Here is a 23,672-nt window from a genome sequence, read left to right on the forward strand (position 1 = left end):
ATATATATATATACACTGTATCTGTATATATATATACATACACACACAAGGGTGTTGTAAAAACATTATAACATAGTCTCATCACTCTCTGATGTGGGTGTATACATACGAAGATAAGTCGAAAAGTAGTCACAATAATGTTTTGTAGAAAATTAAAACATTATTGCAGATACCTTATTGGACTTATTCTTATATGTATATTCACACATCACAGAGCGATGAGTGTTTTTGTTTTGCATCATGGTGAGGGTCAACTGAGGACAGGGATTTCCCTCGCCAGCCCGAGGGATGCCTAGACAGCTGTGCGGTCACAGCGGCTGGGTGACCGCTCCCAGTGAGTCTGCACACACACACACACACACACACACACACACACACACACACACACACACACACACATTAATGACGTGATGCTGCTCCCTCCGTCGGCCGTCTCTCCTCTCCATTCCGCTCGCAGCGTTGCACTCTCAGGGTGAGGAATGTCAATTAAAGACCCTCTGCTTTAATGAGCTCCGCCGCTCCAGCGCAGCTGTCACAGACGGCAGTGAGAGCCCACGCCCGGCTCACGACCCCTGAAAGGCTTGGAGGGAAAGCGCAGCACACACGCTCAACGTACCGATGAACGCATCACCACCGAGCCTGTTTGCATTCACAAGTGGCTGCGGGCACACACCCCTATAAAAATAAAAGGAGGAATGTAGGTTTAGGCCTGTGTTGGGGCTCAAAGTGGACCCATGGGAGGTCTCCATGCCTGCAGAGGGTGCTCTGTAGAACAGAGTTAAGGAATGGGCCGAAAGGGTCTCTCTACCGTATATTTTGTTTCCGTTACCTGTTGTCGTGGTTACAAGAGGACGACTTGTCTCGACTGTAGTTAGCAAACATTTCCTTTTAATACACCGATAAAGTGGTGCGTATCAACAGCCAAAGCCTGACAGTACAGTGCTGTGAAATAGCGTTGTTAAAAAGTAAAGTGTTTCGGTTTTCTCTGGCTGCCTTTTGCCGCCTTTTGAGATTAAATGTGATTCATCTTTTTTGTCCCTTCTGGTAGAGTATGAAGCTAAAGGTCTTTTCCCAGTGGTTGAGAAAAGACACAAAAAGGAAATGTAAAAGGAGGTAAAACCTTTTTCAAAGCACCGTAAAAGAGTAATTAAAGGGCAGAATCAGCGTTTTGCTGGAAAAACGCTCCCGGGACGAGGCTGAACGCTGCAGGTCCACTGATCCGAGTTGCTGCTCTACTATACTGTACCGTGTTGTACCGTACTGTACAATGCTGTACTGTGCTGACTTGTGCTGTTGTCAGTTTGTGTCCCTGGACGGCGTACAAGGGGTAGAGGAGCAGTTGAGGAGTTTTCTCTGAGTCTATTAATCTGCATACATCTTTATTATTTAATCTGAGACACAATGATGTAACAGCAAAACCAGGGTAACTGAAGTTGTATTTTAACGAGATGCTGAAACTCGCTTTCCGCGGCACCAGACTAGGTGAGAGGAAAGGGTGCCGTAGACTGAGCCGTCGGCGCGGTGAGAATGCAGACGGTGCAGCCTTTGTGGGAAACGTGAGCGGCTTGAGCAATTGTAATTCTAACATTTACATCCTGTTCAGTTTTGGAATGTGTCTGAGTGTGTGTCTCTGTGTGTTATTTTCTTAATTTTTTTTTTTTTTTTTTTTAAGTAAGTACAGGGCTGATCATACCACGTCTTAAGGGATCAGCTTTTGGGGTCTGAAATAAAAGCGCCTGTAATCTGAAAGGTGATTTTTCATCATAAGACCCAGAAGTGGAACAAGTTAAGAACCATGTGAGTGAGAGAGGTGAACGCATCACGTCATAATTTCAATTAACTGGTGTCCCGTCCTCGGTGTGTCCCCTCCCCCTTCAGCTTTGCGCCCTTTTTGCCGGGTTAGGCTCCGGCTCACCACGACCCCACTCGGGACCAGCGGTCGTTGACGATGGATGGGTGGATGGATGGATGGATGGATAATTTCAATTAATGTCATAAATTAAAGTGTAAAGATCACGTCGCATCACCACATCGCGTCGGAAACTCTCAGATCGGGAGCGACGTGACCCTTGGTCTGCGTCTCGATGGAGGCGCCGCAGAGCACCACACACCATTTACCTCATGCTTGGCAAACACTGATAGATACTCTGTAAAAGCATCAGGGAGGTGTGTTACTCTGCATTTCTCTCCATCTCAACTCACCGCATTGCCCTCCACACGTGTTTCCCTCTTAATCGATGGCAGTCGCCTCTCTTTGCACCGCGGTACAGCGAGGGTGAGACACACTGAAGAAGATGCTTGTTAAGGAGTTTCGGTCTGATTTGCTCATCCATACGGCACAGAGACGTTTGATGTTGGCTGAGTAGAGAAGAACGTGTTTGTGTTTTGAAGGAGTCCAGGGCTCCACAAAATTGTGCTCACAGCCACCCCCCCCCCCACCCCCCATGTCACTGTTCACCTTGCCCAACAACCTCATTTACAAGCTAAGAAAACATTACAACCAAATTTGTTAAAGATCTATAATCACCTGACTAACTGAGCGTAGATGGAAATCAATAAATCATAAATAAAGATGAAACCTTACACCCTTCATGGGCTCCTGTTTTTCAAAGCATGAATATTTCCTGCTTAATGTGGTGTTGACCTTCAACACAGAAGGATTTTTTTTCCTTTTGATTTTTTTTTTCCATTTTTTGTCTGCGAAGAGGTGATGTTCTTTGAGACGTGTCGGTTTCACACAGAGAGTCTGGAGGGCTTGTCTGGAACCTGGTGGGGGGTCATGCTGGTCTCTGTGTGGAGACTGTGTGGACAACTTTCATTCCAGAATGATCTCTGTGTGGACACGCTGCTCCCTCCAAAACGATCTCTTGGAACGCTCCATTCCACGTCACACTGAGCTAAACAGATAAATCCACTGTCCGTCTCCTTCTTCAAGAGTCCACGTCCTTCCAAGAGTCTCTACTGCAGTGCCTTTTGTTGAATTATTTTACCTTTTCACTCTTCTCTCTGCGCTGTGTCATTGCTGAAATGAGTTATAGCTCTGTTTTCACAATCATAAATCATAAATCATAAATATGGTAGAATAGACTGAACGGGGACAGTTATCTTCAGAGTTGTCATAAAGGTCAGAGCCATTGCCTTGGACTCTCAAGGTGCTGTGTTCGCATCTCCTGCTGTAGTACCCTGGATCAAGGTACTTGCCCTGAACTGAATATATAATTACGTAATAAATGCGTGATGACGCATTTCTTCTTTTGTCTACGTGTTAAACTGCCAATGTGCCGTGCGTATGTGTGTGTGCGCGCGTCTGCCGGTGTTTGCAGATGTGCGTCAGCGCTCCTTTGAATTACTGCCTGAAGTCTTGAACGGTAAAGAGTACAGTGTTGACCTTCCACAATGTAGTGTGGCGCGGCCCTTAACTCAGTATTAACCCCCCCCCCCCTCCAGGAGCTGTGTCGACAGCGAATGGCCATGAAGACGTCGGAGCGTCCGGAAGCAGCCCATGCGTCGCGCATCAACAGCGTATCGTCGCAGTTCAGCGATGGGCCCATGCCCAGCCCTTCGGCACGCAGCAGCACCTCCTCCTGGTGTGAGGAACCCGTGCAGTCCAACATGGACATCTCCACCGGTCACATGATCCTGGTAAGAGCAGCCACCGCGCTCGCGCGCACTCACAGATACGCACGCACACACGGGATGCAGTCCTGCTATGAGTGACCTTTCAGAAATGAAAGCTGATTCCCCACTGATGGGTGATGGGTGGTTCATCATCACAAATTTATTTCCCAGACTCCTCTCAGACTTACAGTGCCTTTCCCATTTCCTTGGAGATGTCTGACTTCTCCGGACAAAGGAGATCCTAACACAGCTCCTTTTTGTTTTACTTATCTACCTTGAGCCTTTGAGGCAAACGGAATGAGTTCAGGAGTCCAGGAGCTTCTGCTGGACAAGCACAGGAGGCCCAATCACGGTCAGCAGCTGACTCCCTGCGCACGTAAAACCCCCGCCGTTGTCACGGCTGCGGCCTTCGGCGAGATCCACATCCCGCCGCAGCCAAACGAGAAGAGAACTAGGAACCAGCTCAAAAGCCGCTCTGCATTCACAAGAAGCAGAAGAACCAAAACTCACCGGGCCACTGGTACAGCTGTGCGAGCGGCACGGAAAACACCAGACAAATGAACAGGAGGGTAAAAACACAAGAGCAACCCTGCAGTGCAGCAGCTGCCTTATAGGTTAGGGTTCGGTTGAATTCTGTAAAAGTCTCTGATACGGCTAAATAAATATAATAAAGTGAGGAACTCCAGACATAAACTGTAAGCACGGTGGGAGTGAGGTGAAGGGAGGCCGCTTTCGAGTGCTCTTTACCGCCATCTACTGGCTCGGGGGATAAACACCGGTCGCGGTGACTCTGTTATGGGCAAAAGACTTTGAAAGTACTAGATTACTAGAAAGTACTGGAAAACAATGCAGTTAAAAATTCATGGGAATTTTTTTTGTGTTTTCAAAAATACGGAACACGACTGTTTGTAGCGTGAGGATCCAGTGTGTTCAGTACCCAGGTCTAGTCCTTGCTACTCTCAGCTCAGTGTCTCTTAGAACTCCGAGCCCTCATACGAGGGCTTTCACCTGCTATCCTTTGGGGATTCTGGAGTTTTCCCGCTATTTTTGCGTATTCAACTTTGATTCTTTGGCTCCCCTCTCTGTCCGCTGTACAAAGACAGAGCCTGACTCACACACACACTGTCTGAAACCGCTTGTCCCGTACGGGGTCGCGGGGAACCGGAGCCTAACCCGGCAACTCAGGGCGTAAGGCTGGAGGGGGAGAGGACACACCCAGGACGGGATGCCGGTCCTTCACAAGACACCCCAAGCAGGACTCGAACACCAGACCCACCAGAGAGCAGGACCCGGTCAAGCCTACTGCGCCACCGCGCCCCCCTATAGAGTCTGACTCAGCAATCAGAAATTTTCCTGCCACAAATAGAAGTCTTTGCTGATTTTTTTCTCTAGAGGCAAATGAAGAGAAACCCATCTTCTACTTCCTGTTCCTGATGGTGTGTGAGTGGCAGAGTGTTTCGGGACCTTGGATCGCTTGTGCTTGTCTGTCTCTGAAGTGACCACATGACCATCTAGGACGATAAACCCTTCATTCCCCCCCGGCTCGCTCCGTGTGCCCTGACACTGAGACCCTCGGGGGACATGGTGTCCCCCGGCCTCATTATACAGCTTTGTTAGCCGTTACCCCTCCCTGGAAAAAAGCGTTTGTCCGTTCGCCGTGTTTCAGGCTTCTCCGGCTATCCAAACTGAACACAAGTGCAATCCCATAAGAAGATACACTTTACACTTACGGTATATTTTCTGGATGATTTTTAAAATTTTTCTGCCCCATGATCATAATTAGCTGTTGATGAATTAGACTCTGATCCCACCATTTGGCTCCTGAATCTAGGTTAAAACCTGCCCCCCCCGATCACAAGTACAGCCAACATCCCATCAGGGAGCCCCCCAGTGCACCTGGACAGACTGGTGGAGCAGGGCCACCTCTGCGAAGCATGATAGCTGAGGTTGCCTAATTCGTGGCATCCGTAAGAACCGGTAGGGGTTCGAGTTCTGTGCCTTACTATTTAATGCAGCGACATGTTTTGAAAATATAAAAAAAACTCAAGTTAAACCTCAGATTTTATCTACAGAAAACGTTCCATATGCTTTAGAGGGCTTTATTTATTACAAGGCTCAGGTTCATCCCATGTGACTTGTTCATAACCTGATTTCACATAGGGGCTCACTGTGAATTAGTGTCTTAAGAGGATTAACTTTCTCTCATTCTCACTGGCTCCACATACACACACACACACGCACACAATGTGTGCGTGTGTGTGTGTGTGTGTGTGTGTGTGTGTGTGTGTGTGTACACTAAGGACATTATCGGGTCTTTTGCTCCCCCTCAGACAGGTGTGGTAGATACTGCTGTGTGGACTGTTCACAGATTAGCTCCGGGTGTCGCAGTGTGTCGCCTGGGTGTGTGCAGCTGATATTATGAAGTCCATCTTGTGATCGCACTCAGTCCAAGAGGAGGAAACTGTACCGAGTGTGAATTATCCTTTCATGGTCTATATCTTTCCTTCGCATCGTGCCCCAGCGTCCCCAGCAGTCTCATCTTTCCAGCCGTCGTCCGGCCTTTGTTCCCCCAGGGGTCCGCGGCAAGCACCTTTTGGCAGCTATGGGCCGAGCGCAAGGGCGGATTAGGGGTGTTTGTCGAACGCGCTGTGATCCTAGAGCCCCCTGATTGGCTTGCGCTAATCCCTTTACACATTACAAAACCCCATTAATTTGGCATTAGCGCAGAGTTAGGCGGGAAGCTGCGGCGCTGGCCAAAGCCTGAGTCCGATAAGAGCCGTCGCTCCGCGAAAGGGTCACGGACCTCGGGCCCCAGAAACACGGAGCCCTTTCTCAATACATTCGATACCTAATTTAATAAGGGTTTGTCGGCTGGCCCGGGGAGTGGCAATCTGGACAGGAAGTGCACCTTAACCCCGATTCATGGACACCTTGTGCTGTCTGGGTAAGAAGATAGCAGTGTGGTTCGCACCCTTTTGCACTTATCTTGGTAAACCATAGCAGGAGGCATTGTGTGTGTGTGTGTGTGTGTGTGTGTGTGTGTGTGTGTGTGTGTGTGTGTGTGTGTGTATGTGTGTGTGTGTGCGCGCGCGCACGTGTTAGAATATCAGTGTGAGAACAGTCATGGAAGGTACAAGGCACAATTACAGCTACATTCACAGCTATCTTTTCCAGCAGGTGGCATAGTGCTATCAGCTGGTAAAGGTACCAGATACCCTGAATTGACACAGCAAGAATACCCTGCTGTACAAGCAGGTCAATCAGTGCAACATTTGCACCGCACTGTGGCAAGTTCCTGCGGCAAAAAAGTGTCAGTTCGGTGACACAGAGAGGAATCGGAGCCTCCGGATGAGGTCCTTTCTCCTGTCTCAGTGTCGGAACCCTCAGCTGATCGGGCCTGAGCTTCAAATGAGTGGGAGATTTGTCTTCTGGGCAGCAAGTGGAGCAGTGGTTTGAGCTCTAACCTTGTGGTCAAAGTACCCAAATTTGAATCTTGCTGTAGTACTCTTAATCTAGAGACTTGCCTTGAATTGACAGAGTAAAAATTACCCTGCTGTGTGAATTCGTAAGTAATTGTATGTAGCTTTGTGTACAGACCCTACACAGTAAGGCTTGGAAAAGAGATTCAGATGAACAAATAAACATTTAAAAAATGTTCTTCTGCACTGTCAACCTCTCAAAATAAAATGGCCATGATTTAAAATGTTAATTTGAAATGTTTTATTGGTCCCATAAGAACATTTGTCATATAAATTGAATTTCCTAATTGAGGGACACAGCCGAGGGAGTATAGTACACACTCCCGTTGTATAGGGATCGTGACATTGATGGGATCTATAGATCCATAATTCTCACTGGCTACATTGCTGAAGTCATTGATGCCGGAAAAGTTCACGTATCGTACCTCCAACCGGGCAGCAGTGAATCATCACGCCCAATCAATAGCGCACCAATTTAAAGTCCAGTATTACAATGGACCACACTTTCTGGCTTTTCAGTTTCTCTCATTCACAGAAACACACTGATTTCAGAAACCAAGGTGATCAATAAGTTTGGGTCAGAGTAGCTCAGGACCTCAATGCACTGTGGAAGTGTGTGTGTGTGTGTGTGTGTGTGTGTGTGTGTGTGTGTGTGTGTGTGTGTGTGTGTGTGTGTGTGTGTGTGTGTTCCAGCATGGACAAATCCTCTGGATGGGCTGTATTTCAAAGTGGAGACTTTTATACATTGTACTTTATTGTAACTGGGATGCAATTTTGTAAATTGTGATTTATTTTAAATCGTAATTTATTTCAATTTTAACTGAGACTGCATCCTTACTGGGGGAGAGGCCCCACTGATTTGCCCCCCAAACACTATTGGTATACCGTATGCAGTTCATTCCTGGTTTCTGTTTTCCTGCCTGTTAGACATTTTCAAACAAAATAAATACTGGTAATTCAGTATTTTGTTTTGTAATGTTGTATATTTGCTTTACCATTAAAATCGCTGTTCTACAGGTCATAAATAACTCATTTCCGGGTGGTTTTACATTGCTTCAGAATCAGGGAATCAGCGACCGCTGGCATTAGTAGCAAATGTGAAAAGTATCATGTGTAACACACGTTTTATTGCCGCCAACAAGCCCCTGAGATTAGTTATTAATTTATTTGATGCTTTTCTCCAAGGGGGCTTAAATTTGAGGTCTGTACACTAAGCTACTTACCCATATACACAGCTAGGCCATGTTTACTGTGCCAGTTCAGGCTAAGTCCTTGATCAAGGGTACTACAGCAGGTGGGATTCAAACCCAGGTCCTTTGAATACAAGACAGCACCACCTACCACAACATCACCTGCCAGCGAGCTGTAGAAAAGATGCCCTCAAGCAGGTGCCAGACTTGCTAAGAGATGTTCCTCCTATACATCGTGTTGGCAGAGCAATCAAGGCAACCGCTGCTTATCCAAAGCACTGTGGTGATCTCTGTAGTGCCAGCCACGATGGGGGTGATAAGGGGCAGAACTCTTGTCTTTAGCCTGGAGAATATTCTCAATGATTCAGCCCTCTCTGCTCTCCTTGTAATGTGTATACACACACACACACACACACACACGATCACTCTGAAACAGGACAGTGATGTGTGGTCTGAACCAGTGCGATGGATCAGGTCGTGGCACCACACACAGTAACGCCTGGTATTCCTGTTGTGTCTCCAGTCCTACATGGAGGACCATCTGAAGAACAAGAACCGCCTGGAGAAGGAGTGGGAGGCGCTGTGTGCGTACCAGGCGGAGCCCAACGCCTGCACAGTTGGCCTGAGGGATGGCAACAGCAAGAAGAACCGCTCAAGTGCAGTGGTTGCCTGTAAGTTACATTTTCCTCACCTTTGTCCATCTTGGGTCTTGACCCTGCGTCCTGCTGGTCCCAACTCTTCTGCATCATCTGCCCTTCTGGAGAGACAGGGGCTTAGAGCAACGGGGCCAAAATACCCCTGTCCAGAACAATTCACCAGTGTGTGACAGCCGTACTTGGTACCTTCTCTAGCTTTTTTCCACATTGTAGTATTTGAAATGATTGAATGAGAGCCATGATGTGGAGGCTGTTGGGACGTGTGCTCTGTCTCAATGGACACTGTGCGGACACTTCTGTAACTGCAAGTGTTGGACACCCTGTATTAATGCATGGAGACCCTTTCTGGTGGTCACCAATGTAACAAACATCAGAGAGGAAATTACACTGTATATTCTCCATCTTTCTTTTTTCCAGATGATCACTCCAGGATAACCTTGAAGGTTGAAAACAACCAAGGCAATTCAGACTACATCAACGCCAGTCCAATAGTGAGTGTCCCTGCATGCACAAATGCTTGTTTCTTCCCATGCTGCTGCGCCAGGTGATCGGAACCATAATAAAGTCATTCGGTGCAGCGGCATCCTTTCATACAGTATACTCCAAGGTAAGAATTTGTGGCTCTGATTAGCACTTGAAAATGCCAGAGTGTACATATGCGTTCTAGTAAAAAAACAGGGAAAATTTAAAAAAGAAAATACATTGGGGCAGTTCAGGGGTTCGAGTCCTGCTTGGGGTGCTTTGCAATGGACTGGCATCCCGTCCTGGGTGTGTCCCCTCCCCCCTCGACCTTGTGCCCTGTGTTGCTGGGTTAGGCTCCAGATCGCCACAACCCCGCTCAGGACAGGCAGTTGTTGACAATGGATGGATGGATGGAAAATACATCGGCATTTGCCTTTCCGGGTGGCCAAGTTAAGAATTCTTGAAGACACAAACATTTTCCCATTTCTTATTTGTTTTATAAATAACATTTTATTTACTTATCTACTTCCTAAAACTGTAATTTGCTGTGAAGTAAATGCAGACTGCAATTAACCTCCAAGCCAGTAGATACCAGAGCACCCAAATGTGATAGGAGTTTGGGAACACCTTGATTCAACTCACTTGCATGGTGTTTACAACTTATATGTGGTGTTCTTGAGTGCTTGTGATCAATAACAAGATGACAATAGAAGCATGTTTACGGGATGAATTGGCCAACAATGAGCAAGTGAACAGCTAGCAGAGACCAGGAATATTGATTTAATTTTCAGCCATTTTAAATCAATTTTAATTTAACTTGAATATTAAAATAAGTATTTTTATTTATTCTGGCCATGTCGGAATTTTTTCCTGTTTCTAATCAGTGAATAAACGGAGGTCTTGCGTGACTGAAATTTTACGCATTGTGACTTAGTATTAAAAGTGACTTTGGAGTTACAAACAAAATGAGTTATGAACAAACTTCCAGTTCAGTTTTCTTCATAAGTTGAGGAACCAGTGTTCAATTCAGTCCTTCATAATTTCCTGTTTTAAATGCCATTTTTGAATTCAAACTTCTTATCACGAGGCACAATGTGCTCTTTGAAAACATGAGGTCACCTGGGCTGCTGGGTTTTTAAGGTGTAAAGGCCAGATTTAAGTGCTCCGGAGCAGCAGCGGTTGATGATTTCCCTCGAGGCCGATATGGATGGATTCCATTAAAGGCTCTGGAAGACCATGCATTTCAAATACAAACAGCTCTGCGGCCGTCCGCTTTTTCTCAGCGCCACCAGAAGAGGAAAACAGCAGCTCACAGAGGCTGTCTGCAAAAAGACCACTGCTGCCGGTTCCATTCCCCACCCCCCCAGTCCAGCACTTAGTAATGGTGACTCTGCGTGAAAGCGAATGCGATGTCTCCTTTTTCCAGCCGGCTGGATCCTCCTGTTGTTTTTCACTGCTGAACTAAAGACATGCTTTTGGCGTGAGCTGTTTTTCTGCACAATGAAACTCATCTCATCCTGATGACGCTCGGGGACGCTCTGCCGAATGACAGTTCTTGAGCAACAACAGGGTGGTGGCTGCTCTTAACGAGAAAAAAAGCAACTTTCACAAACTAGAGAGAAAGGCTATCGTCCGTTGCTCGGGAATGTCAGGAGCATCTGCTCGACATCATCCTCAGTAGGAAGGAAAGGGATTTTGCAAATCTCTGGGACCGAAACTATACCCAAACGGTGCGCAACACTGTTTCTACTGTCAAGTCAATAATGACTGTTTTCCATTTGGAACTGGAGATGGACCCTGAACCAGATGGTGTTCCTCAACCGTTTCTGTACAACCGTGCAGTTAACAGAATTGCTGGCATATAATTATGAAGGTAAACGCCCCCGTCTCCGTGGCAACCATAGGTGGACTTCACATTTGTGTGTGTGTGTGTGTGTGTGTGTGTGTGTGTGTGTGGCAGTAGGTTACTTTCGTGCCCAACCAGCACACTTGCACACCTCCACACCTCCATCTAATGGCCAGGTGTTCCTGCTGAAGTGATGTCTCAGAACTGCTCCACGTGCAGACCGCATTCCCAAGGTGTGGAGGCGTTGACATGTCAGGCTGTGTTTCCAGGTTGTCAGCAGGTGCTATGCAGCCCACCAAAAATTGATGAAAGCCAAACGCACTGATTTCTTTGACTAAATATTGACGGATTCACTCACACCAGTCCCTGCTTGAGCCGAGAGCTCAACTCAGCACTAATGACAGTGGTTTACTCCTTTCTCCACCAGATCTGTGTTTCATGCATCCTTCTAAGCATTGATGCTTGGTAATCCTACTGTTCTTGATGTGAGATGGTGAACCAGGACTCAAGTCTGCAAGAAAAATCAAAAATTTTTTCTTTTAGTGTGTTAACTCACAGTGACAGCCCATAATGATGTACTTCTTAAACATGTCTTCTTTGTCCCTGAAGCAAGGTGCAAAGGACTCATTAAATGAACTATTAAAAATTAAATGGAAATGCACAGATCTGACCTGTCGTAATAATCTTGTTGTGTATTAATCATAATTAAAATCCATTATAAAATCGTCAGTGGTAAAGAGAGAGGAAACGAGAGAGCGGGACAACGAGGGAAAGACAAAGACACACAGAGACAGAATGGTTTATTTCACCAGCCACTCTGTTGATAGCCTGCCAACAAAAGAGCCAAAGAGATGAACCAAAAGTGCAGACGACGGAGTGCGAGTGCTTTCAAAGGGCTGCTGATTATGAGTTTCTCTGTGCTTCTCTTTCTTTAAAGGCCTTCTGCTAAAATTATCATTATGGCTAGGACATTGATCCTATAGAAACATACAGTGCTGAATTTAAAATGTTCCTTCCATGTGTTAAGGTCATGCTCATAGTTAATTTTGCTTTTCAAAATGAGGATATCATTTGTTCTGGCCCTCAGGGACTTTGATGTGTTCCTGAAGTGCGTAACTGGCATCCTTTCCCATGTTGCCGGTTGGTGTTGTTTTATGATCACTGCGAGCTTCAAAAGACTCTGCCTACACTGTCTAATGTCAGTCTGACCTGTTTTCTTGACACTACCTCATTTTGGTAAGTCATCATGCTTTATGATCTGGGAAATAGTCATGGACTCTCGCCCCATCTTTCCTTTTCTGTACCTCAGATGGACCATGACCCACGAAACCCAGCTTACATCGCTACCCAAGGCCCCCTCCCATCTACCGTTGCTGACTTCTGGCAGGTAAACTCTGAATCCCAAGATTACCCCCAGTTCCCGCACTAAGGAGTGAAAACCTATTTCATCAGCACTGTCGATATCACAGCATCACGTTGCAAGTGTACTTTGGTTTACACACCGAGGTCATCTCTCTGGTGCATTCTGTATATTTAAAAAGTTAAAGAAAGAACATGGAAATAAAATTTCACTGACATGAACAAAAGGTCCATTAAAATCCTTACTGGTGTGTGTGTGTGGTGTGTGCTATATATATACAGTACTGTTAAATGCTTTATTGAAAGCATTATATATATATATATATATACACACATATAATGCTTTCAATAAAGCATTTGACAGTAATGGAATGATTTCATTATTTCATATAAAATCTCTCTGCCTGCACTTACTGAGATGTCTCTCTTGGGTTTAGAATCATCCACTGCATTTATAGCACTCATAAAGTCAGTGTTTTCTCTCATTTTGATAATGACCTTAGCAATTCTCTGCATATACCAAAATGTACATTAAGATGTTACAAAATCAGACAAATCAGTGCAGCAATGCTATTGCAGAAAACGATTGAAGTATTCTGCTGAACACTGTGTATTTGTGTTTTTTACTGTTTAACTGAAAATAGTCATTATAGTTGTAAAGTTTTAATATGTGCTAGAATAGCTTAGTAATGCCAACAGTGCACCAGGATTTTGATGAAGACATTGATTCGTGTTGTGTCACAATTAGGTTTTGAAGCTACCAAACAGCTATTCAAGTTTTCTCAATTTTCCTGCTGGAGTCCAGACCAGTTTTAGCAGCATTTATGGCTTTCAAGAGAAAAAGGACATTCTCCACACCTTTGTTGCATCTTAAAAAATACGGTCTTTTACAATCGGAACTCATACTGTTTGGCCTTGCATAATGCCCCATTCCTTGGCTGTAGGCAAAAGCGGAACTAAGGGGGTTTATTCAGGTATATATCACCTTTAAAAGTCTTCAAAAACAAAGTGACCGGAGAAGTTGTGTTCATGTCTCACCGATGTCATGTGAGCTTTGTGTGAGCACCACTTGTCTTCTTCGTCCACAGATGGTGTGGGAGAACGGCTGTGTGGTGATCGTGATGCTCACATCTCTGACAGAGAATGGAGTAAAACAGTGTTACCACTACTGGCCTGATGAGGGTTCGAACCTCTATCACATCTACGAGGTGTGTGAACGTACAAGGACCGCAGAACCGCAGTCTGAAAGTGAAACATACTGGTCCCACGTGTTATTGTTGTTTAGAGGTATTGGTACATTATTTTTAGTTTTTTCTGTAACATGATTGTACTTTTAGTAGACTGACAACATAAGTTTTAAAATGGCTCAACAGTTTAACTCCTGTGTAAGATGTCTGATCCGATGGCCAATATGATTAACGACAGATATTTGTTAATTTTGCAGAACTCATTATAAGAGCTATGAATGGACAGAATTCTCCCTCCTTCTTCCCATAAAGGTGAACCTGGTGTCTGAGCATATTTGGTGTGAAGACTTTCTCGTGAGGAGTTTCTACCTGAAGAACATGCAGACCAACGAGACGCGCACCGTGACGCAGTTCCACTTCTTGACCTGGATGAACCAGAATGTTCCGGAATCTAGTAGAACTCTCCTGGACTTCCGCAGGTACAGCAGCTAGAGCTGTCTCTCAGTATGACTTGCTTGCTTTTTTGTGCTCGGCTGTGAAATAATCAAGTCGCTGAGGTCTTTACTCTACTTCTTGTTCTTTTCTTTTCTCTTCCCTCCTTGCTCATTCAAGTATAAGATGCTTTTTAAATGCTAATCACTTGACGGCTGGCCCGGTAGCTTTCCCACTGTTGCATGTGAGAGGACGAGCTCAAATCCGAGCGCGCAAATTTCCTCAACGGACGGCCCCGTTCGAATCTTGGGTCCTCCTTTGAAAACTTTGAAAGGATGCGAAATGCTCCGAAAGAGCAAGTCCATTGCACGCAGCTAACAGGACGAGAGATGCTCTGCTCCGTAGCTCGAAGAGGCGAGCGTCTCAAAATAGATTCAAACGCCTCTAAACACACACGGGCCGGAGCAGCGACGAGCTACGGCACGCTCGGCGGCAGCTCGGCTCGCGCAAGTCGCGACTGTAACGGGGGTCAGCGAAGCAGACTTTCTGTGGGCGGCTGCGGTACGTGAGCAGATGGAGAGAGGCCTTTCTGTCGCTTCATCCGGTGCCATACACACAGACACTGCACTCACGCACAGCTGAACTTTCGATTTATAACTCATTGCCCAGGTTGTGTTCTGTACCAGTACGGTTCCTATAGTTAGAGTACCGAGTTATACGTTTCGTTTATATTCGTTTTATATAAATCGAGCCGTCCGCCACCATATGCGCCGTTTCCTTTTATGTGCTTTTTTTTCTTGGCGGTAGATGACTTTGCTCGTCATGACTTGTTATACGCAATTATTTTTTTTAGGGCTACAGGGAACAAATTTGCACTTTAAAGTAAGATCATAAAGCTGTGACACAATTAAAAGTACAAGCGAGAACGTTTACGAACATAAATCACACTTTCATTTTCCAAAGTGTATGGCAGTCTTCACTGACACAGCTCAAATGCGAAAGGACGCCTTTTTAAAAATTTCGACTCTTTTTTGCCAGCTAATTAGCGGTTGCCAGTGTCATTTTTGTGATGTTGCAGCTAGTAATATGAGCCCAGTTGCATAGTCACAAAAGTGATCATTGGAAACTGTAACTCTGCTGCAGGGGCTTGTGGGAATTCCCTGTCTCTTTTTACAGCCTCTGGCGACCTCTGACCTTTTGCTTGCTAACGATTTGCATGATTATTTTCCCTTTGCATTTTTACCAGCTAAAGCTAATTTCTATGAGTAATTAGCGCCTTTGGGTGATCTTTTCCGGGTGCGTTTGATGGTTTACCAGCCCTTATGCTTTAATTATTTTTTTGTATGTCTTCTCTAGCTTTGATATCACTAAAGGTTGAAGAAAATAATTGTGTGTGAATTGCCTCCGCTTATATTATTTGAGGCTGTTCAAAGCCAGTCGTGGTTGTTGAACAGTGTGGTTGGACTTGCACTCTGTTTATGTCATAGATTCTTCCGGAAGGTGATTAATATACCCTTGGTGCATCTAAATGGGCACCCAACCAAAATGGGATTTGTTTTTCTTTCAGTAACTTGAGTTTCCTTTGGAAAAAAATTTAATTTATTTAGTCATTATATTGTAAATAATATATTTGCCATATTTTACATTTTGAATTTAGGCATTTAACATGTTTTATTGATTGGGTTTACCAAAAAATTGTTTCTGAAATGATTTTGTTCTACAATTGCTGGGTTCCATATTTTTTACCTCCAGAAGTTTTTAGAACAATTAAGTAAAGTTAATTAATCGTCTCTGTAATTTTATTCACTTAAAATGGGAGCACCATGAAAGTAACGGAAGAATGCTAAAATTAATATCCTCACTTTCTGAACCCCGTGGACCCATTCTATAGTTGGGTGTGTTGCGTCTTAAATTATGCAAAGGTGTGTCACCCCAGTGCTTTGAAGAGAAGCCCTGATGAAGTGTCTTTCTAATGGATTTTCTTAATTTGAATCTGTAATTAATTTTTTAAACAATGACGAACATGCTTGTATTACTTAAAAAAAAAAAAAAAAAACCCGTAGGTCAATTGTTTGAATACGCTTAAAACAAGGCTTTTGTTTAACTATGTGTTCTTATGAAAGGTCATATATGAAGGTGAATCTGAGGAGTATCTGGTTCAAATGTTAACAGAAAACTCATGACTTCTTTCTTTTTTTTGCAGAAAGGTTAATAAGTGCTACAGGGGTCGGTCTTGCCCAATAATTGTCCATTGCAGGCAAGTATAAACAACACCTTTATTTATATGCAAAACAGTGTCTTCGCTGCCACTTGGAGTTTCTGGTTCTTAATGCACAGTTCAATAAATAGTTAATGCCAAAGCGCCCCCCAGGCAGGTGGCGCAGCCTCATTACTGGATATTTGCATCACCCATTTGCGGGAAATTTCCATCTAGCCGAACAAGCGTTCATATGGAAGTTATGATCTTTGTATTATCACCATTGTTTGTTCTGTGCATATATGTGTCTTTGTGGTATGTAATAATAATGGAGAATGGGACAGTGTTGCCACTGATGTTTTAAGTCATTTAAGCTCCAGCCAGAAGCATGTGGAGAATAGAAGATGAGCAGAGCGCATCAGCATACATATGATAATCTGGGAGAGACGGCCCACCCAAAGCACCCCTCTTTACTCATTTTTCATGTTTGTATATGAAATATTTCGTACATGTTTTCAGATTGAATTATTCTAAGGAGAACTCCATACTCACATTTCAGCGATGTTTTGCACACCTATGAAGAGCACATAAACACACATTCACAGTGGCCCATCCTTCCCATTAGCCCCTTATGTTTGCCCACAAAAAAGTTCAGTGGAGAAAAATATACTGCTAAACAAGTTGTTTTAAGTCCATTCGACGCTCACAGCACCTCTCCTCTGCCTGCAGCGACGGCGCCGGGAGGAGCGGGACCTACATTCTCATCGACATGGTCCTCAACAAGATGGCTAAAGGTGGGAGGAGACCAGCCTTTTCTTCCTCTTGATGCTCGGGTGGAGGTGTCACCATGGCAACGCTAAAACCTTGGGGTTTTTTTCGGAAGGAAAATGGTCTCGCTGTGTATGATGGGAAGGCTGACGATTTCACTGCATGCTGAATGGGTACGAAGAGGGTGGAAAAGAACACATGGAGATGTGTTAGTATGTTACTAGGTTAGCTCAGAGCAAACATCCTGGGGCTGAAAAATGTTCCGATTTTCCGCTGTTTATATTTCAGTCCTTTTTATCTCAGCACCCAGATTTGGCACCAATATTTACAGACGGTTGGAAGTTGCAAAGCCAAGACTAACCAGACTGAAAGGCTCTCTTTAGAAATTCCGCTCACACAGATCGGCCGAGCACCTGTGTGTGAAGCGCGTAATTGTGCCCCTCTCTACATCTTCATTTATAAATGCCAGAGCGACGGCGGGCGTCACACTGCTCTCCGTGCAGCTCTTTCCCATACGCAGAGCCATTTGTTTAACTCTATTGTAACGTCCAGCGTCCAGCTGCACTCGCATCGTGGGCTTGGTGTTGCATAATGCAAAGTAACTGGTGTGAAACTCCCCCCAGAAGTGCCCAGGAGGCCCCTCCCCATCCGCAAAGGTCACTCGTTTATTTGTCCCTGACCCGCCCCCCTCCAACCACCGGGAGTCCATAAGAGGGTAAAATCTCCCGAGTCGCCCCGTGCTTCTTGCCTTGGTGACAGATCAAAGGGTGGCGGCCATCCTCACCCTGCTCCCCGGGCCGTTCCCAGGCTATCGGGGGGCCGGTGCCGGGGTTGGGCTGAGAGGGGAGGCGGTTCCGAGGGGAATCTGGACCCGGGCCGTTAGGCCCGTTCGCCCTTTGTTCGGCCTGAGAGGAGAGGGGCCCCGGCTGAGACCCCAGCGTGCCTCGGCGCGATCAAAAGGCCAGAATGAATTGTAAATGAGGCGAGAATGCCATTTTGCTCGTCCCAAAAGGACGCCTTTGCAGGGGAGCCCCGGAGTGGAGCGCTTGGCTCCCGGCATGAGACGCTTCCAGAAGGAGTCTTACTGTACGCCCATCGACTCTCCCGCCTTTCGAAACGCCTTTAAGGATCCTTCCCGAGACCTTTCTCTTACTGCTTCTTCAAGGCTTCTTTGTTCATCTGTGTGCCTGTGTGTGTGTGTGTGTGTGTGTGTGTGTGTGTGTGTGTGAATCTCCTGTGAGTCATTACATTGTTTTTTGCGGAGTCCCGTCGATCAGAATCTCCATAATGGCCCGGCTCTTAAGTTGTTCAGACTAAAGATGGCAAAAGGGTTTTTTCTTTCCATGGGAGACGCCCGGTTTTAGCACCGAGCTGCTCATATTGTTTCCTCCAGAATGACGTGAACACGGGAGCACAATGGGCTCGCTCCTGGGGAGAATCGACCGGAACACAACGCTCGGTTAGAAATGTGCTTCCAAGTGAGAAAATGACACAACGGAGCGATAAAAAAAGATTATTCCCGTATTTGCTTCTGAAAAGGCCTGTTCTGTCGCGGTGGCGCGGTCCGTTTGTCCCCGTTTGCATCTGTTACAAAAAGACGTTTACTGCCATTGCAAAGGCACTGATTTTTCTCAGAGCTGCAACCCGTCAGCCTCAGTTACTCCTGTAAAAATATGCTGTTGCTATGTACAGTCTATGCCAGCAGGGGGTGGAGTGGTTACAGCTGCTACCTTGCACTTACAGGACCTGGGTATGAATCCCACCTGCTGTTGTACTACCCTTGATCACAGTACTTACCCTGAATGAATGCAGTACAAATGATCCTGCTGTACGAATGGGCAAATAATTCTAAATCGGAGAAAAATGTCAGTCGAGTAAATGTTTAAGGCGTGACCGTGAGGGTTTCCAAAGCAGAATGAGGAAATGAACTCGGGGTGCACCTCTTTTCATGGGTGCCATAGATCGCATCAGTCCTTCTGACAGGATCATGAGCCTCTCAGCGCAGTGACCTGATAGGTGGTTTCGCAGTCGCTGCACCGCTCCTGCAAGGGTTGGGCGAAGTGAGGCTCGGCATTACTTTGGGCTTTGACGTGATCCGCTGGGTTGCAGGGGCCAAGGAGATCGACATTGCCGCCACCCTGGAGCACCTGCGGGACCAGAGGCCGGGCATGGTGCAGACAAAGGTAAGAGTTTTTGGCACTTTGCCCCCATCTAACCCTCACTGGCCCCCAGCTCTGGCCACCAGCTCTGCCCATATCTGCATACCTCCGCATCACCCATATAGCTGCCCAATGCCGCCTTAATGAGAATCGACTAGCATTTTGGGACAGATAATAATTACCGAATCCCGTTGTCTGCTCAGATCATTTTCCTCAGAGGAGATTTTAAACAGAAATACGATGGAGTACTCAAGGGAAAGCAGTTTACCACTTCCAGATGACTTTCAAAGCACATTAGTCCCCAGGATAAAGGAATCAGTTAAAATAATGTCTGTCTGTCTGAAAGTGCTTGTCCCATACGGGGTCGCAGGGAGCCGGAGCCTAACCTGGCAACACAGGGCGAAAGGCCGGAGGGGGAGGGGACACACCGAGGACGGGACGCCAGTCCATTGCAAGGCACCCCAAGCGGGACTCGAACCCCAGACCCACCAGAGAGCGGGCACAGGCCGAACCCACCACGCTGCCACAGCCCCCTCCTACTCCAGCGAGAAGTACTAAATTAATAGTAAATCAGTTAAATTTCTATAATTCTCATAACACAATGAAGACTAAGCCCCCCCCCCCCCCCCCCCCCCCCCCCCAGACGTGCCATCCCAAACAGCATCCTGCGCTCTCCAAATGCATATGGGACACCTTGGAGACACTGCTGCTCTCATACACACACCACCAGATGTGCTGTTTGTCTCCCCCCAGTGGTGTTATTCTAATTATCCAGTAGCATCATAGCGGCACATATTGTACAATAAACAGTTATATGTCAGCGACACGTCGGCTTTCCACCTTGATAGCGATTCCGCTTCAGCTGCGAGGGCTTCGCACCTCAGGGGCTCCACGTAACAGATTAATGCTAAAGTACAGTGACTGGAGAACGACAGTAATTTATGAAGATAAATATGGAGATAAAATATTGATGGATCTCCTTGTCTGAACTTCAGCCCTGGTGGAGTCCTCAGCCGAGATGGAAAGTTCTGGTGATCGGTACCTTTTTTTTTCTTCTCTGCAAAGGAAGAAAGCCGTTTGGTTAGCTGTGATATATATATAATTTATGAGAATGATGATAATAATCCTGTTAATATGTTTCTACAAAGAGGTACAAGAAATCAGATTTGTTACACATTTTAATGTGGCCCTTCATTTGGCCCTTCCCCAGCGCTCAACCTCTTGTTGGCCTTTCCCTTCCCAAGGCCCCACCTTCTCTGGGTGCGGCCCTTTGCGCAGCCCCACCCTTTTATTGGCGCTCTCATTCCTTAGCCCCCCTCCCCTCCCCTCAGCCCTGCCCCACATGTCCACCTCTTATCTCTCCACCTATTCCTTTTGCACAGAGTCCGACCCGCCCCCGGCTTTGTTCGTGTTTCTAATAATTCCCTCCCCTAATGCACTGGAAGCAGACGAAGGGAAAGGAGGAGGACTAATATCAAGTGTTTGCTCATCTCACTCTTCCCTCACAGGAGCAGTTTGAGTTTGCGCTGACAGCTGTGGCCGAGGAGGTGAACGTCATCCTGAAAGCCCTCCCACAGTGAGGACCCCCTCCCCCCCCAAGGGGTCACGGCCGCCCCCTCCCCCTCCTCCCTCGCTCCCGCTGCCCGCCTCTGGAAGTCGAACCCTGACCTTTTCTTAGCTGTGCATCTCCTCCTTCGGAGCAGACTCTTCACTGCTTGTAATGAGAACAGCTTGTGAGGTTAAAGAAGAATAATTATTAGAAAACTTTAGTTCTGTAAGATAAATACAATAAGCATCAGGAAAAAAAAAAACTGGATTTAGATTGTGAGTGTGCATCATGATTGTGGTCAGGAAATCTGTATCCTGTTTAGACTTAGACCCAGGAACATTTTGACTCTTGGTTTCTTCTGTGTCATATCTTTGGTGTATTTATCTGATCTCTAGCTATAAATCTTGGCTTGTCGGAGAAATGGGTGCCGGCCGGCACGATGTCGAGGAGGCAGCACTCCAAGTGACGGCGCGCGTGTTTTCACATAATATTATAAAATATTACATTTGTACAGGAGTTCCAAGGTGTACCACGTTTCACAATCACTGTTTGTTTGAAATTGTGACGAATAAGACAAAAATGTCAGTAATAATTGAAATGTAAGCAATATAATAATTAGTATTTCGTATCTTGAAATCTTTTATTTGGATCCGTGTGCAATCGAACACATAGTGAGCAGTTAACATGCGGCCCAGCTCTCGACCGCAGCCTGGTAAACGGGCATTTGGACGAGAACCTGCGTGTAAGTAGAACATTATTTGGACCGTAACAACCATTACGGTGGTTTGTTTGCAGATGTTATATTGCCGCTTGGTTCCTTTGACTGCACTATTGTCGTTTTCTTCCCTGCACCCTGAAAGCTCTGGAATCTTCTCTCAAGTGATGTACGGCTTCCTTCACCGTGCCATTTCATTGTTGGTTCAAACCACGGTTTTCACTTCATTATGCAGTGAAGCCGAAGAATAACAGCGGGGTGATATTCGCACGGCCCATGAGACCTTCAAGATAAGATAAAATGAACATGGAGCAGAGCTGGGGCCGCTGGGCTCATTGGAGCCGTTGGTACCAGTTTCAACAGGCTCTGTCTGTGTTGATCAAAACGACAAGCAGTCAAAATGCTTCAGCAACATTAACATTTAATTCGTTAAACATTTATTGATTCTGATTTTTCTAATTCTCGTTGGTCATTTCGCCAGGGTGCGGAGCAACACCCTACATGAAGAAGTGGTTTTGATCAGCTCTTTCCAAGCCTGGTTACCAACTGCCGATTTCTCCGACTAAAACCTTATTAACGCTCAAGGGGGAAGTGTAGAGAATTCTGACGGATTTAACAGGTGTCAACGTAATTGTGAGCGACGCCGCTTTGCGAGACGTGTTTATAGTAGGAAGAACTGGATTTGTGCACCCCTGAAAGTAATAAAGTATTTGTTGGTTATTTACAGAGTTTATTTATATACAAGGTAGTTATGTATATATTTCCAGTAGCTGAGTAATGTAATAAATTATTATATTACTGAGGTCCAATAGTCATTTGTTTTGGGAGCATACATTAGGTTCTAAAAAAATGTACTTTTTAAAAATAACTTTAAAAGGAGATTGTACCTTTAGCTATTAAATGTAATAGTCAAGCTCAAAAAGATAATAGTGCTTGGTTAAAAAATGAATTAAAAATCAGCAAGGGTCCAGGACAGGGAGCGAGTACTATGTGCAATTATTAATGCTGATAAATCACTCCAGCCAGGATTAACGAATGACGTGCGCTGCTCCTCACCTCGGAGCTGCGGCCCATCGTTTCTCCGGTGTCTGGTGCTGCGAATCCATTAATAACCACACACAGGCAGCCGTAACTCACCGTTACAGAGACCTCTCCACGCAAGCCAAGGATACAACCGTTGCAGTCAAGCTGTTTGTTTGTCCACCGTTTCCACCACAAAGGGCAGGGGGTGGCGTCGGTGGGTTCTATATTTTCCATCATCATTACTTTATGATGCCTGTCTGACTTTGCCCACAGATGACGGCTCATTCTCCATTCCATTTCCCCCGCCTGCTGCCCTTGTATACGCTCCATTTTTGTCTAGCCGTTTGTACATATCAACCAGAAATGACAGAATAATATTTTTGTTCTCTCTATGTATTCAAAAACTACTTGTGAATAAACTTGCTTTGTCAGTGGAGCATTGTGAATATTACAATTATATGCTGTCACTTTTGCTGTCGTAATTTGCATACTTGCACAAAGAACACATTCCTGTTGTTGAACCCAAGTAGCTCTGTCATGCAAACGCTGCGTGTTTTGATAAGTGAACAAAAATGTTGATAATATCATTAGCGTGGAGCACTGATGTACTAACAGGGCTTTGGCAGCTGCCCACATGTTGCATTGCTGACCTTGGACAAGTGGATGGCTGGTGCAACTGGCCAGGGTGCAGCCAGCCAAAGGTTTGTGCTAGGTCCCAAAAAAAAAAAAAAAGTACTGAAATGCACCAGAAAACATTTGCATTAACAGACCCACCCTCCAAATATGATGAGCTCCAGTTACCCCCTCAGTTTTCAACGTATATGGTGCACTTTTTAAGCCGAAGGGTGGGACTTTAAATTTATACAAGCCACAGAACTAATCAGAGTGTGTGTCAGCAGAGCACCATTTTGAGACATGATATTAATTCCTGAAATTTGCTAATTCAAGCCCAATGGGTTGTATCCTTCATTGGTCAAAGCACTGAGCCAAGTGAAATATGAATGGGTTTAAAAAAAAAAAAAAGAGAAAAAA

General features: G+C 45.6%; 1 protein-coding gene across 1 annotated transcript in view; it reads left to right on the forward strand.

The window, feature by feature from the left end:
* ptprn2 (protein tyrosine phosphatase receptor type N2) overlaps window positions 1–23,074 on the forward strand; it is a 92,953-nt gene extending 69,879 nt beyond the window's left edge. Inside the window, exons 14-23 of the mRNA XM_018757902.2 lie at window positions 3,448–3,642; window positions 8,811–8,958; window positions 9,361–9,434; window positions 12,561–12,638; window positions 13,699–13,818; window positions 14,110–14,276; window positions 16,433–16,486; window positions 17,156–17,220; window positions 19,304–19,377; window positions 20,862–23,074. Coding sequence (XP_018613418.1) covers window positions 3,448–3,642; window positions 8,811–8,958; window positions 9,361–9,434; window positions 12,561–12,638; window positions 13,699–13,818; window positions 14,110–14,276; window positions 16,433–16,486; window positions 17,156–17,220; window positions 19,304–19,377; window positions 20,862–20,933 — 1,047 coding nt within the window. The 3' untranslated portion in view covers window positions 20,934–23,074. The remainder of the gene's footprint in view (window positions 1–3,447; window positions 3,643–8,810; window positions 8,959–9,360; window positions 9,435–12,560; window positions 12,639–13,698; window positions 13,819–14,109; window positions 14,277–16,432; window positions 16,487–17,155; window positions 17,221–19,303; window positions 19,378–20,861) is intronic.
* The last annotated feature ends 598 nt before the right edge of the window (window positions 23,075–23,672 follow it).

Source organism: Scleropages formosus, chromosome 7, assembly GCF_900964775.1.
Source record: "Scleropages formosus chromosome 7, fSclFor1.1, whole genome shotgun sequence".
In the NCBI taxonomy this organism is placed as follows: Eukaryota; Metazoa; Chordata; class Actinopteri; order Osteoglossiformes; family Osteoglossidae; genus Scleropages; species Scleropages formosus.